Below are 14,329 nucleotides of genomic sequence, written 5' to 3' on the forward strand. Positions count from 1 at the left end.
AGCCGAAGTCGGCCGCTTAACCGACTGAGCCACCCAGACGCCCCTCATTTTACCCATTTTAAAGCCTATGACTCAGTGGCCTGGAAGCACATTTCCAGCGTTGAGCAGCCATCACCCCTGTCTAGTTCCAGAACTTTTCCATCACCTCCAAGGGAATCTCCGTCTCCGTGAGCAGAGCTCCGGGAGAGTTCCTTTTGGGTCTAGTGCTCATCCCAGTTTGGCTCAGTGAGCCAGTGACCGAGGGTGATTTGGGGAAATAGAATTCTTTGGTGGGGACTTTCGCTTGGGACTCTTGGCCATCATCCATTGGTTGGCGAGCTCAAAGACGTGAAAGCGAAAAAGGGAATCGCCTGACTCTCTGAACTGGGAAGTGCAGGGTTACTGGGCTTTAGGCGTGGCTGGGTTCTGGGCTCAAGCAATAGCTTCCCCTCATTTGTCTTTCCTCTTGAGTTTAGCCTTCGGCGGCCTGTGTACAGCAGAAGTGGTCCAGGCTCTGGTGGTTCTTCTGGGTGTTGATCCCAAGGGACGATAGAGCCCTCGGTGTCAATCATTCCCTTATAAAGGACCCTGATTGGCTCAACTCAGGTCACATGCACATCCTATGGGCAGGGAGGCGGGGCTTCGTGTTAAAGGGACGCCGATGAATGTCACTCGGGTGGGGGAGCTGGGACGCCATCTTGACCTGCAGGTGCCATGTTGCATTTTGACCGTTACCTTTTGTGTGTTCCACTCTTGCATGTAAAAGGGTTTAGTATCTGAAGCTATCGCGATACCTCACGCTTATCCTACAGTTTTAAATACAGCCATGGAAGTCCCAAAGGGTCAGTTATGCTGGCCTAATGGTGTCTTCCGACAGCCGCTAAAATCGTGCCGATCCTGGTGCGTGTACCAGCGTCCCCTCTGTCTAATAGAGACTCAGACAGATGCCGAGGGGCCTTCCAGACGGGACACTCTGGATCCTGTGTCTTGTGGACTGTTTTACTTCCCCACCTGCCTCTCGCCATGATTTCCAGGGGAAGACTGAGCGTATTGACTCTAGGACCTAAGGTTTTCGGTACACCCTTGGCTTGTACTGTCATGAAAGTAATATCCCCACGGCCTTGCACTTTGCACGAAACGCGGGCCGTGTAAACTGACACCGAGGCACTAGAATCGAGAAAGGTGGGTTCTTACGCTGCCTGCCTGGCCACAGGCAAGCCTCTCTCCCTTCCCGGGCCACAACTTCCCCATGGATAAAACGAAGGGTTGAGTGGGTTGATTTGCTGGGTCATGTTCTGCTTGGACGTATCCCGAAGTGTTTTCATTTTATTTTATTTTATTTATTTATTTATTTTTTTATTTTTATTTTTATTTTTCTTAGTGTTTTCATTTTAAAAATGTGCTCCTTGGTCGATGGCATCATACCTTTACAGGAACCTCATTTCGCTTTGTCCGGCGAAGGGGCGGAGCTTTTTGAGCTAGGCGCTGTGGGTTCAGATTTCAGCTCTGGGCGGCCTTGGGCACGTTGCTTACTTTCTCTGGGCCTCCCGGTCCCCTGAAGTCCAAGAACGGGAGTAAAATAGTATCTGCCTCTCGGACCACAGCCTCCGCCATCAACGACGCCGGAAGGTCCTGGCGCCGGGGCGCCTGCGTGGCCAAGACGAGCTTCCGGGCGGGTGGGGCCGGACAGTAGCGACGCCCGGGCTTGAGTCCGGGGGCTGCGCGGAGGGGACAGCACGCGTGGCTGCCTCGCCGCGGCTGTCGTCTGCCGCACAGGAGTGCGCGTTGTTCTGGCGCCTGTGGGGGATTACGGAGACAATGCAGCCACCATTGTCCGGGGCCCGCTGTCCGTGCTGGGCCAGGCTGTCTTGACTGGGAGCAGACTCTGTCGCTGATGTGTCGTGCTTGCCTTGCAGAATGTCTCTGTTCACGTGATCCTTTTATTTATTTTTTGATGTCCTCTGAACGTTCCGGAGTGGGAACAGTCAGAGGGCGCGTCTCCGCTCTCAGCCTGGGCAGAGGAGAGCGGTGTTGTTTCCCCCAAGGGGCAGGGGCGGCAGGAAGGACCGACGTTTCAGGGACTCTGCAACCATCAGCTTAATGTGTATTCTGATGGCTCCTGAGCCCCGGGAGCGGGGTCGGCTTAAATTCTGGACCCCTTCCCACCCCCCAGATATACCTAACACTCAGACAGGAGGGAAAAGTCCCATATCGCAATCGTGTATTCTTTGCCGAACAGGCCGCTTCTATCACTGTCCCCATTTTACAGATAAGGGGCCTGGGGCCCAAGGAGGCTGAGTAATTTGCTCAGGCTCCCAGCGCCTGGACGCGGTGGCACTCCATCCAGCGCCCAGACTGCCTGGCCCCGGAGCCCCGACGCTGTCACCTTGCCCTCCTGCACGTTTCCAAAGTCCTCAGCCCCAAGGAAATGTTCTGAGGCCACGTGCGGGTCGGAAACCCTACCTTTGCAGGATCACACGGCACATTAAACGCTCTGAGAAGTTGTGCAGGAAATAAACCTCTTAGATTTATTTTCAGACATACTTCACCTTCTTGATGGTAGAGCCTTTAAAAAAATTCTGGTGGGGCGCCTGGGTGGCTCAGTCGGTTGGGCAGCCGACTTCGGCTCAGGTCATGATCTCGCGGTCCGTGAGTTCGAGCCCCGCGTCGGGCTCTGGGCTGACCGCTCAGAGCCTGGAGCCTGTTTCGGATTCTGTGTCTCCCTCTCTCTCTGACCCTCCCCCGTTCATGCTCTGTCTCTCTCTGTCTCAAAAATAAATAAACGTTAAAAAAAAAAAAATTCTGGAAACGGAATATCGTGACTCAGCAAATTGCGCCTGGGTGGCTCTGTCGGTGGAGCGTCCGACTTCGGCTCAGGTCACGATCTCACGGTTCGTGGGTTCGAGCCCCGCGTCGGGCTCTGTGCCGACGGCTCGGAGCCCGGAGCCTGCTTGGGATTCTGCGTCTCCCTCTCTCTGACCCTTTCCCACTCACGCTGTCTCTCTCTCTCTCAAGATAAACATGTTTAAAAAATAAATACAAAAATAAAAATGCTGCTGTGTCCAACGGAAAAGGTCATGGGCTGAAGGGGGAGGGAGACCCAAGGTGATACTCTAGCTCCACAACTCTTTGCAAGTAACTTTTTCTTTAGAATCTGTGAAAAAGGTGTTATGAAAAAGAGAACGCAAATGCCCACAGAGCTGTTACAAAGGATCCAGAAATGCAAAGGATGTAAAAAAAGTTTTCTGTTTTGGGGACTGGTGAACTTCTATTCGTCCTTCAAAACCCTCATTCTTTACTCCATTCTCCTACCAGCCTCAGGCAGAATTTCTCCTTCACGTGTTTCTGCTATGAGCCCATGAACTACAGGTCCCATTTAAGTATAATTAAAGGACCCTCGAAAGGAATCTCGAGGGCAGGGACCATGCCTGCTTTATTACAGAACACTCCTCGTACCTGGAAACGCACCAAAACAGGTGTGAAAAAGTAAAGAAACACATCTGTTCACACGGGCTGGCTGCGGACTGTGTCTTACTCTGCGTATCCCTAGGACAGAAGAACGTTCCTACATGTTCCATAACCGGTGTCAGGATTGGATTAAATTGTGGAAGCCAGTTACCCTCAGGGAGGGCTTTGGCGGTAGGGCTGGAGTTTCCAGAGGCTCTGCTTTCGTTGCAATAGAGAAGCTGGCTGGGTCACCCGGGAGAAAGCCGCGCTCCTCCGTGGGACGACATTCGTGGGGTCCCCGCTCTGCCTTCAGAGCCTCGGTGCCGCCCAGCACTCGGGGGACCGGCTCTGGCTGCTTCGTGGCCCTCCAGGGGGTTTCCGCTGTTCGTTTTCACCGGGGAATGTGTACGCTTCTTCAAGCTCGGGGTTTATGGAAAGGCCCTTTATTCTCGGAGCCGGAGAGGGCCTTCTGTGCCCCGTGCGTTTCACCTGGGCCTGGGCTCGGGCAAAGGGGCTTTCTGTGGCCTGTGGCCTATGTCTGAGACCCAGACGACCTGATCGGAAATCCAACGCCCCTGCAGCCCGTGAAGGGGGGTGGGTGGGTATCGCGGAGGGGGCCGGGTGCGGTTATCACACCCAACATACAGATTGGGAAGCTGAGGCTCGGAGGGAGGAGCCAAGGCGAGCGTTGAGGCGGAGAAGCAGATGGCAGGGTCAGAGGCCGCCTTCAGGGTGGGGAGCCCCGCGGCCCCCTCTGGGCTCCTGCTGCTAAGAAGGTGCAAACTCCGGTCGGGAAGGGAGGAAGCTGTCCCACACCCGGAGCCTGGTGCAAAAATGGAAGCCGCCGTCACGAGCAAAGAGCGCTGCCCGGCGGGCTGGGGCCTGGGTGCCCCTCGCTAAGCCCCGGACGGGTCCCCGCCCTCCGCCAGCCCGTGGTGGCACGGCCCCTGCCTGGTCACCGTCCAGCAGCTGGCCTCCCGGCGCCCCGTGCAGCAATCCCTTCGGCTGTCGCCAGCATGCGGTCTAACCCCCGTGGTGGGGACGGGGTCACAACGCAGGCAGGTCCCGGAGCACCGAGTCCAGACGGTTCCTGTTCACGTGCGACACGCGTACCCCACGTTCTCGTTGGGGTTCTGTGGAGCCGCCTGTACTCTTTTTTTTTTTCCAGGTATTTTTTAAAAAATGCTTATTTAAGAGAGAGAGAGAGAGAGAGAGAGAGCGTGCACAGGCAGAGGAAGGGCAGAGAGAGAGGGGGAGACACAGAATCCGAAGCGGGCTCCAGGCTCCGAGCCGTCAGCACAGAGCCCGACGCGGGGCTCGGACTCAGGAACCCCGAGATCGTGACCTGAGCCGAAGTCGGATGCTTCACCGACTGAGCCCCCCAGGCGCCCCGAAGCTGTCTCTGCTCCTGGCGTCTTGTGTGTGTCGTTTGGATTTTTCCTCCCTGTTTCTTGTGCCTTCCCTGTACCGCTCCTCACTTTTGTATTTATCTTGTCATTTTCTGTCCCTGGATATGCTGTCTTTCAGACTCCCTTCTGGAACAAGCCCCAGGCACCCTGGTTTCTCCCCCGTGGTGGTGCATCCCAGGGCCTTGTGGTTGTTAAAAACGGTTCAGAGGCACCTGGGTGGCTCAGTCGGTTGAGCGTCCGACTTCGGCTCATGGCATGATCTCGCGGTCCGTGGGTTCGAGCCCCGCGTCGGGCTCTGGGCTGACGGCTCGGAGCCTGGAGCCTGCTTCCGATTCTGTGTCTCCCTCTCTCTCTGCCACGCTCTCTCTCTCTCTCTTACAAAATAAATAAACATTAAAAAAATTTTTTTAAAAGTGGCTCTGCGTTGTCTGAAGGCAGAAAAGAACGATCAGCCACGATCCCTCACCTCACGCAGAGATTTCTGATTCCTGCGGCTTCCCGTGGAGCCCTTGCCAATGGAACGTGTTTTACGAAGGTGATTAGTCATAGCAGAGGTACCTGTGTCCTCTTAACGCTTCGTAAGTGTGCTTTCATCATTTTAGCGTCTGCGTGCTGTTGTGTTCAGCGTAGTGCCCGTGTGCGTGCACACGGGCACGCTCTCCCGGCAGGGATCTCAGCACGGGGTGAGTCGTGGCTCCCAGGCCCAGCCCAGCACTCGGCAGGTGCGACCTTTGTCGGGCTACTTCCCTAACCTGAGTTTGAGCCTCCTCCTCTGAAAGTTCGGGACGAGCGTCTCTGGCTGACGCGTGGAGTCGCAAAAATTAAATAAAATACCCTATCAAAGTGCCTGATGTGTATGAAGGGTTTGATGGCGATGCTGTTTACTTATTCAGCTTTTGTCGAAAAGTGAAAACAGTCTGGTGTTTACGGACAACGAACATCTGTGCGTATATATTATAATTAGAAAAAAAAAATCTGCTGAATTATTTCCCGGGCAACATTCCCCCAAGTGGGCGTGGCTGGGGAACAAGAAATGACGGGCACGATTTTGACCGGGCGGAAATTGAACACCCCAGCCCGGATTGCACTGTGCTTGCCAGTTGGTCGACAGCTGGGGCTCTGGGTTAAGGAGGCTTCTGATGCGAAGTCTGGACTCGTGAGGAAAGTGCCACGATTGGTTATGTCTGCCGTGGATGCGGGAGGAGTGACGTGTGTTTCCCACATTCCCGATCTGGACGTAGGCGTAGTCAGACATCAGGCAGAGGGGAGTCGGGGCTTCTGTAAGTGTCCACGGTCAGGAGAGCGGGGGTCAGAACCTAGGCAGTCACCCAAGTTTTAAAGAGGTGGGTGGCCCTGCCGGGGTCAGGATTCGAGGCATATGGACAACTGTCCCTATTAGGTTTTGGCCCAGACCTACCCACAGCGTGTTCTAGGATGTCATGCCTCCTTGCCATCCGTCTGCGTTGGACGATTCCCTGAATCGTGCCCACCTGAAACCTGACTGCGTGCCTCTCTCGTGGCCTTTGTTTTCTCTCCCCCGCGAAGGAGGGTCACATCATTCACGAGATGCTCAGGTGACGTATGTGCCTTTGTTCCCGAACCTGCCGAACACTAGACTGTACCATTTTGCTGTTTGTTTTCTTCTTGTTTCTCTGATGACTCATGGCTGTTATAAGAACCTGTTCTTTTTGAGTCAATTACACTTTGCTGGAAGGATTTTGAGAAGCTGGGTCTTTGAAGCTCTTTAGAATGGTTGTAGGAGGGCAAGCGTGGGGGGCCCGGGAGGGGTTGCAGCTGAATGCCCAGCGGGTTCGATGCCGTGCATTTTCATCTGGCACATGGTCCTTGGAGGGTGTCCTTTCTCCTAGCAAGATTCAGGCGGCAGGGTACCAACTGCTTTCCTTCAGCACACTGAGGTCTTTGGTTTCTAATTAATCTCCACCCACTTGGGGGAAAGATACATGATTGTGGCCAGCGTGTGTCTTGTCTTGTGTCTCACACACACAGGAGGAGAGAGCCTTTTCCCCACACGTCTATGCAAGGGTTTGGGACGGGCCACGTCGGGCCTTCCTTTTGAAGACGGGCCTTCCTTTTGAAGGCCAGGCTCTAATCCCATAGTTGACTTTTCTGTGCCAGTTTTTTTTTCCCTATTGCCCATCAGATCCTGGCATCTGAGGTGGAATTTTGTCCCACGCGCTCCGATGGCTTAAGTGCAAACCCGGGATGGCTGGTGGGAAGGTGCCTGTTGCCTAGCCCTCTTCTTTCACGCAGCTAGAAACCAGGGCCCAGAGCCATTGGCTGCTTCCCTTAGGGCATTTTAGAGTCCTCTGCTTCTCCTTTTATGCTCTCAGACTCTCAGAGAGAGCCCTAGGTACCAGAATTTTGACTTCCCGGGACCTGGGAGAATGTCTGCTATGCAGTAGGTGCTTCGTAAGCATGTGTTTGTTGTGTGAGTTGCATTAGCTCTCCTCATCTTTGGATACAATGAAGGTCACCTCTCTTACCATGCCCTGCTCTGTAGGAATGTGCATTGCTGACATCACAAACCTCACCGTTAAAGACTCCACGTTCCTCTTCTCTTCCCAGACCCTCCTCTGCACCCACATCGTCTGCACGGGTTAGCAACCCACCTTAGTCCTGATGTTCTGGGTGCGAGACCTGACACTTCTACCCTGACAGGCTGTCCTCCCACGGCTAACCCCGTGTCCCACCCCAGCTTTTGGGTGTGCAGCTGGATTTGCTATCTTCTCTCTCCAAGGGCGAGGTGATGCCAGAGTCACTGCCTTGGTTATTCTCAGGAATTCCCCGGACTTTCCTCCACTAAAAGAAGGGTGGAGGTGAAGGAATCATCGTCGGTGAGAGAAGAGGAACGAGCCAGCTCCCTATGCCTTCACACTCGAGTGTTTCAGGAAACTTTGGATCTCGTAGTCCCCTGGCAATCTTGCAAACAAAGGTGAACCCAGCCAGGATCACTCAAACGATCACCTAACGATTCTTGGGTACCCTCATGGAGTGTCTAGGCCCTTTGCACACTCGTCGGATCCACCCGACCAAGAGATGGAATCTTGGGGGGACAGGGAAGTGGGGGGTGGGGAGTGGTAGTTCGGGATGGGGGAGGGGGGTAAGTCCCTGGGGAGGGCCGGCTGCTGGAGATTCAGATGGACAACTGCCCCTTGTTTGTGTTCGGTCCAAACCTGCGGCACCCAGCATGCTTCAGGATTGACGCAGGGGTTTAAAGCCAGCCAGTTGGGGGCGCCTGGGTGGCGCAGTCGGTTAAGCGTCCGACTTCAGCCAGGTCACGATCTCGCGGTCCGTGAGTTCGAGCCCCGCGTCAGGCTCTGGGCTGATGGCTCGGAGCCTGGAGCCTGTTTCCGATTCTGTGTCTCCCTCTCTCTCTGCCCCTCCCCCGTTCATGCTCTGTCTCTCTCTGTCCCAAAAATAAATAAACGTTGAAAAAAAAAAAAAATTAAAGCCAGCCAGTTGGGAGCTGTTTGAAAATGACATGGTTTAAAACCAAAGATAGGAAAATGTTTTAGTGTTTTTTATTTTTTTAAATGTTTATTTATTTTTGAGAGAGAGAGAGAGAGAGAGAGCAGCGGAGGGGCAGAGAGAGAGGGAGACACAGAATCTGAAGCAGGCTCCAGGCTCCCAGCTGTCAGCACAGAGCCCGATGCGAGGCTCAAACCCTCGAAACGCGAGACCATGACCTGAGCCGAAGTCAGACGGTTAACTGACCGAGCCACCCAGGCACCCCAGCGCTTTTTAAACCAGCTTTGCAAATAGATTCTTGGCTGTGTACTGAGCCTGGTTCCTAACCTGTCCTCTAGAGTTGCCTTCCTTGGAACAGACCATTGGAAGCTTCCGCTGGAAACAATGTCTGTCTTACATCTTTGAAATATGAACACGTATGCACTTGAGAAAAGTCTCAGGGACAAATGTGTCCTCAACTTGGTTATTGGTTTCTAAGCCATCCCGGAGTCAGATTTAGATGGATGGTCCTCTTTCTTGGAAAAGTCCTGCCATGGCGCAAAAAAAAAAAAAAAAAAAAAAGGTGGGGTGGGGTGGGGGAGTGACCCTTTCTGGAAGCTATCAGACAGGGACAGAGTGTTCTTAGATATGACAAAGAAGATCTTTCTAGAACCATAGGTAACCCTACCTGCAGACCGGCACCTTTTTTTGCTTTGAAGTCTATGACATGTGGCTTTGGCAGCCTTGAGGGTATGACAGAGGCTGTCGTGGGGCGGGCAGTCTGGAGCAGAGGAAGGGAGAGGACAGGACAGACTAGGGTCAGGACCTGCCCCCAGGACCCCTGCCATGAGGCTGCTGTGTGCCCGGGGATGAATAGCTTCCCCTCTCTGGGTCTCATGCTGCTTTGCAATCAAAGGAGGGGGTGAATGTCGGAGTTAAGGTTTCTTTTTTCTTTTCTTTCTTTTTTTTTTCAACTCCAGATCAAGACGAACATTTCCAGGCCTCCAGTCAGCTCAGCTCAGCTATTTTATGATTAATGTTTCTCCTTGACTGAACACATTATTCTTTCAGACTCTTTCCTGTTCTAGCTAGACCTGCCCCGCCACCAACCACACGTGGCTGCTGAGCTCTTGAGGTTTGGCACATCTGTACCGCTTTGGGCCGTAGGTGGGCCATGTGCACCGGGTTCCTAAAACCTAATACGGAGAGAAGAACGTAGAAGGTCCCATGAGTGATTCTGTATGTCCGTAACCTGTTCAAATGGCAGTATTTGGGATATATAAAGTTAGATACAATCCTATGAAAGTATCACCTGTTTTTTGTTTGTTTGTTTTTTACTCTTTTCACCGTGGATGCTAGAAAATGAAAAATTCCCTATGTGTTAGCATTGCTCTGGACCCTGTGTCCTTCCTAGTGAGGACATGCCTCTGTCTCTTGCAGCTTCTGCCCCCTGGGCGTATGGTTTTGCTGTTTCTGCCTCTTTTTGAAATGTCATAATGAAGCCCACCCCCCCCCCAGGGGCGCTGGTGTCCCCCCTCCCCAGTGGAAGGCCCGTCCTGAGGACTGCTGGAAAGGGACAGAGGTGGGGGAGGGAGGGGGTTGATGCAAGTTGGGTTTTAGATTGACTCAGACCTTCAGGGACTTTTTGTAGAGTCCACACCCTCAGGGGAAGTGTCAGCTCCCCTCTGAAGCCTCTGGGGGTGACGAGCATCCTGTGTGGGGGAGGCCTGTGAGGCCTGGTGGGGCCCCCTCCATGTGGCTCCACCCCCTCCCTCTCCTTTGGCCCCCTGGAGGGCGGGTGCTGTTCCCATAGTGGGAGCCGATGGGGCTGCCTCTCTATGTACTTTTGTTTGGTATAATCATCGTTCTTACTAGCCTTTTGGTTTTTAAATCATGTCTCTGGTATGTAGCGTAGGGTTTCGGGGGGTGGTTTTGGTAGTCTAAGACATAGCTGTGTTGGGGGAGGGTAATTTTGCTCATTTACATTTATTGTTATGTCGTATTTTTACTGGGTTCCATTATTCTGGATCGTTCCTCATTTTGGCCGTGATTTGGTTTGCCATATACCTGTGGTCTTAAGTTGGACGATGCATAGCTCCATTTACACTTTTACTGTAGATTTCTTAGGCCCTTATCAAACTTGTCTTAATCTAAATCTTCTAATGGCTAACAGACACAAACAGGAGTGTTCTTATTTCTTTAGATTGCCATATATAGCTATCACGAGGCAGGGGAACTTCGGACTTCCTGCTAGAGGCCTCTCGAGATGTTGGCTTCCTCCTCCTGGGTCTGCTCTCTGCCTCTTCCCCCCGCCTCCCGCCGTGCCGCTCGGGCTCAGGTTGAGAAACACGTTAATTCTCAGTTCCCCTTTCTGCCCCAACTCATGTTCACTCACTGTAGTGAGGACAGACGGCACAGGATGACGGAATGGGACTAGAGAGTGTCAGAAGGACGTCTCGTCCTTCTGGGCTACACAATCTCTCCAAACCCAACCCGTGGGTCTTATCTTAAAGGAACACAGCTAATCTACTGAGGGAGGATTAAGTGAGAAAATGTGTGAGCCTACACCTGGCACATATTAGTTGCTTGATAAATATTAACCTTCCCCTCTCACCTCCCAGTTAGTAGTCTTAGTTCCTTGGCCTGGCAAATGGTTTATCTTTATACTGTGAGACTCAACCTTGAGTGTTCCCCTGGTTTAGTCATTGTTCTTGGAGGCATGGTGACTTTTTTTTTTTTTTTCCAATAGAGGTGAAATTCACATAACCTAAAACTAACCGTTTTAAAACATAAAGTTCGTTGGTACTTCTTCACAGTGTTGTGCAACCACTATCCCTGTCTAGTTCCAAGGCATCTTCATCCCCCCGGAAGAAACCCCGTCCCCATTACCAGTCACCCCATTCCACCCCCAGTTCTTGGAAACTGCCAATCTACTTCCTGTCTGTGTGGATTTGCCTTTTCTGGACATTTCATATAAAAGGGATCATAGAGCAGGCGATCTTTCACGTCTGGTGTCTTTCACTCAGCGTGACGGTTCTGAGATTCATCCATGACGTTCGTTCCTTTTTGTGGCTGAATAATATTCCATTGTGTGGATAGGCCACAATTTGTCGGCGGACGTCTGGGTGGTTTCCACTTTGGGGCTGTTACGAGTGATGCTACTATGAATATTCGTGTACAAGTATTTGTGGGACCGTGTGCTTTATTTCCTCGTGTAGAGCCCTGGGGGGTGAAATGGCTGGGTCACACTGAAGTGTTTTAAGTTTGCCAATGCGTGACCGCGTCTGGTACCCGTAGGTGCTTAATAATGGCGGTAATTGTTAACACAATTTCCTTGTGGATTTTTTTTTTTTTTAATGGGGATGATTTTTCTGACCTTCAGGCTTGTTACTTGTACCTTGGTAAGTTTCTCTGTATTCGTCTCTTTCACCATCCTGAAATTTTCCTTGTTTATCGAAGTCTTGTGACCCACATACCACAACAGCCGTTGATTCGTTGATTCTTCATGGCTCGGAGTTATCGGATAAGCCCGGTCACCCGCTTCACGCATTCATGCCACAGGCATTTACGGAGTGCCCCACGTGTGCCTGGCCTGTGGGATGTTATGGTTGAAGCCTGTGTCCTCTGGGGGCGGGGAGGGGGGGGGACAGTGGCCGTACCCATTTAGCTCTTTGCTGTGGCTGAAACTAGCCGTTGTGGGAATATTCACACCATGGAAATGAGCAAAAGCTACTCACCACTTGTCTTTCTTCCTGTCTCTTTTTTGTTCTGGAAAGCCTGGTGTTCCAGCCGGGCTTTCCAGCCTCCTCTCCTGCTGTTCTCCTGACAGGTTGGTCTTTCACAGACAGGGCAACTGAGGCCCGGGGAGTTGAAGGAACTTGCCCAAGGTCACGCAGCCAGAAAATGGCAGAGCCAGAATTCAAACCCGGGCTGACTTTGGCCCCACGTCCTTGGCCTCGGGCCTACACCGTACCCTGATGTCACACGTTTTGTGATCTCCAGTCACGGTTTTTCTTTCTCTTGCCAAACCGCGCTACCACGCGATTGTCGTTTTGATCATTTCTTAGCGTTTTAGGTGCCAGGACTCGCTCGTGTGTCGTCTGAGCAACATGTAGATCCTGTCCCTTCTTCACGGGAACTCTGTGTTTTATTTTGTTCTTTTCTTGCAGAATTTTGCTAAAGAGTTTGTGATCAGCGATCGGAAGGAGCTGGAGGAAGATTTCATCAAGAGCGAGCTCAAGAAGGCGGGGGGAGCCAATTACGACGCCCAGACAGAGTAACCCCAGCCCTTCCCCTGCCCCTTGCAAAGTCATCTGCCTGCCCCCCGGGGGAGGGGACCGCGGCCTCAGCCACCAGCCCACCAGCCCGCCAGGGACAGGAGACGCAGTGAGAGGCACGCGCCTCCCTGTCTGCCGCCTGCCTCCCCTTCCCCGCTTCCCTCCCGAGCCCTGTTGCGCCCCATCTCCCGAAGCTCGCGGAACATGTTTCTTTTATCTCCTCTTCCTTTCCCCGCTCTTTCTCGTTCTAAGGAAAAATCATTTTGATCCCAAGGCCACGCACATCATCAGATCTGAGGCTCCCCCTGCGGTGACCCCCCTTTCCTGGCATTCTCTCACACCGTAGCCCGCCTGGCTTCTCCACCACCACCTTGCGTGGCTTGGGGGCCGCGCCCGTCGGGGGGCCGTCTTGGGAGCACCCTCGTTCATCCCATGCGTCAGGCTCGGACCCCCCCAAAGCGTGCTCCGGGGGTCCCTCACCCCTGCATTCAGAGTTGCCTCAGCTACCCATGCCCGGCAGTGACACATCGAAGCCTGACTCCGACCGAAGAGAAGAGAGAAAATTTGCCTTAACAGTCGCCCAGCAGCGGCTCGTTCCTACCCTTTTGCTCGGAACCCCACTGCGCGGCGCGGAGTGGGGACACGGGTCCGAGTCCAGCTGTGACCTGGCATCTCTCAGGGTTCGCTTCAGGGGCTCCCAAGGTGATGAGGACGCCAGGGAGGGAGGCCGGGGTGCCGAGTGGGGATTCGGGCAGAACCCGATTCCTCGCTTTCGGGGGGCCCCCGCCCGCGTGGCCCCAGAAAGTCAGTGGTGTTCATCCCAGGTCCACACCACACGTCCAAACGCAGTTTTGTTTTCAAAGGAAGATGAGATTGGCTTGTTTCTTCATGCGTCCCATTCTTTTTCTTTCTTTCCTTGCTCATTTCATTTGGGGGTAGGAAGTCTGTGCTGTATCGGGGCTGTGAACATCTGCCCTCAGACAGTTTACAGAAATAAATGTGGTTTTTTTCGTTTTTCAAAAAGAAACGAGTTTGCCTCATTTGTCTTAGGAAGCGTCTTCCTTCCCTGTAACAACGGAGGCAGTTGTCCTATTCGGACCTAAGAGGCATTTATGGGGCTACTGGGGACAGAGGCACGTTCACATTCAGTAGCTTAATTTTTTTTAAATTTTTTAAAATTATTATATATTTATTTATTTATTTAAATTTAATTAATTAATTACTTATTTATTTTTAAGAGAGACAGAGCGTGAGTGGGGGAGAGGCAGAGAGAGAGGGAGACACAGAATCCGAAGCAGGACCCAGGCTCCGAGCCGTCGGCACAGAGCCCGACGCGGGGCTCGAACTCACAGACCGTGAGATCATGCCCTGAGCTGTAGTCGGCCGCCCAACCGACCGAGCCACCCAGGCGCCCCAGTAGCTTCATTTTTAACCACAACCTGAAGAACTAGATGCCATTTGTGTCCCCTTTCATGGAAACTGAGGCTCAGAGAGACTGAGTGGGTCACCTGCGGCCGCCCAGCTAGAAAGCAGAGCTGGGATTCCAACCTCCGTCTCCCAGGGCCCCAGGCGCCGCATCTGGGAGGGCGGCGGAGAGGCCCTGCGTTTGAGAGGGTGACGACGCATCAGGGTTGTGACATTTGCCGAGTGGCCAGGACCGTCCACGCTGGCTTTTCAGGAAAGGCTGACGGAGAGCGCCCTCCTCGGCTGGGCTGCGACAGCCTTTCGGAGGTTGTCCTCGGGCCAAAG

At 53.1% G+C, this 14,329-nt stretch overlaps 1 protein-coding gene across 1 annotated transcript in view; it reads left to right on the forward strand.

The window, feature by feature from the left end:
* Positions 1–13,603, forward strand: part of COTL1 (coactosin like F-actin binding protein 1) — a 37,496-nt gene extending 23,893 nt beyond the window's left edge. Inside the window, exon 4 of the mRNA XM_030299703.1 lies at positions 12,473–13,603. Within this exon, the coding sequence (XP_030155563.1) occupies positions 12,473–12,583 (111 nt within the window). The 3' untranslated portion in view covers positions 12,584–13,603. The remainder of the gene's footprint in view (positions 1–12,472) is intronic.
* Positions 13,604–14,329: the final 726 nt, after the last annotated feature.

This window comes from Lynx canadensis, chromosome E2, assembly GCF_007474595.2.
Source record: "Lynx canadensis isolate LIC74 chromosome E2, mLynCan4.pri.v2, whole genome shotgun sequence".
NCBI classification, from domain to species: domain Eukaryota; kingdom Metazoa; phylum Chordata; class Mammalia; order Carnivora; family Felidae; genus Lynx; species Lynx canadensis.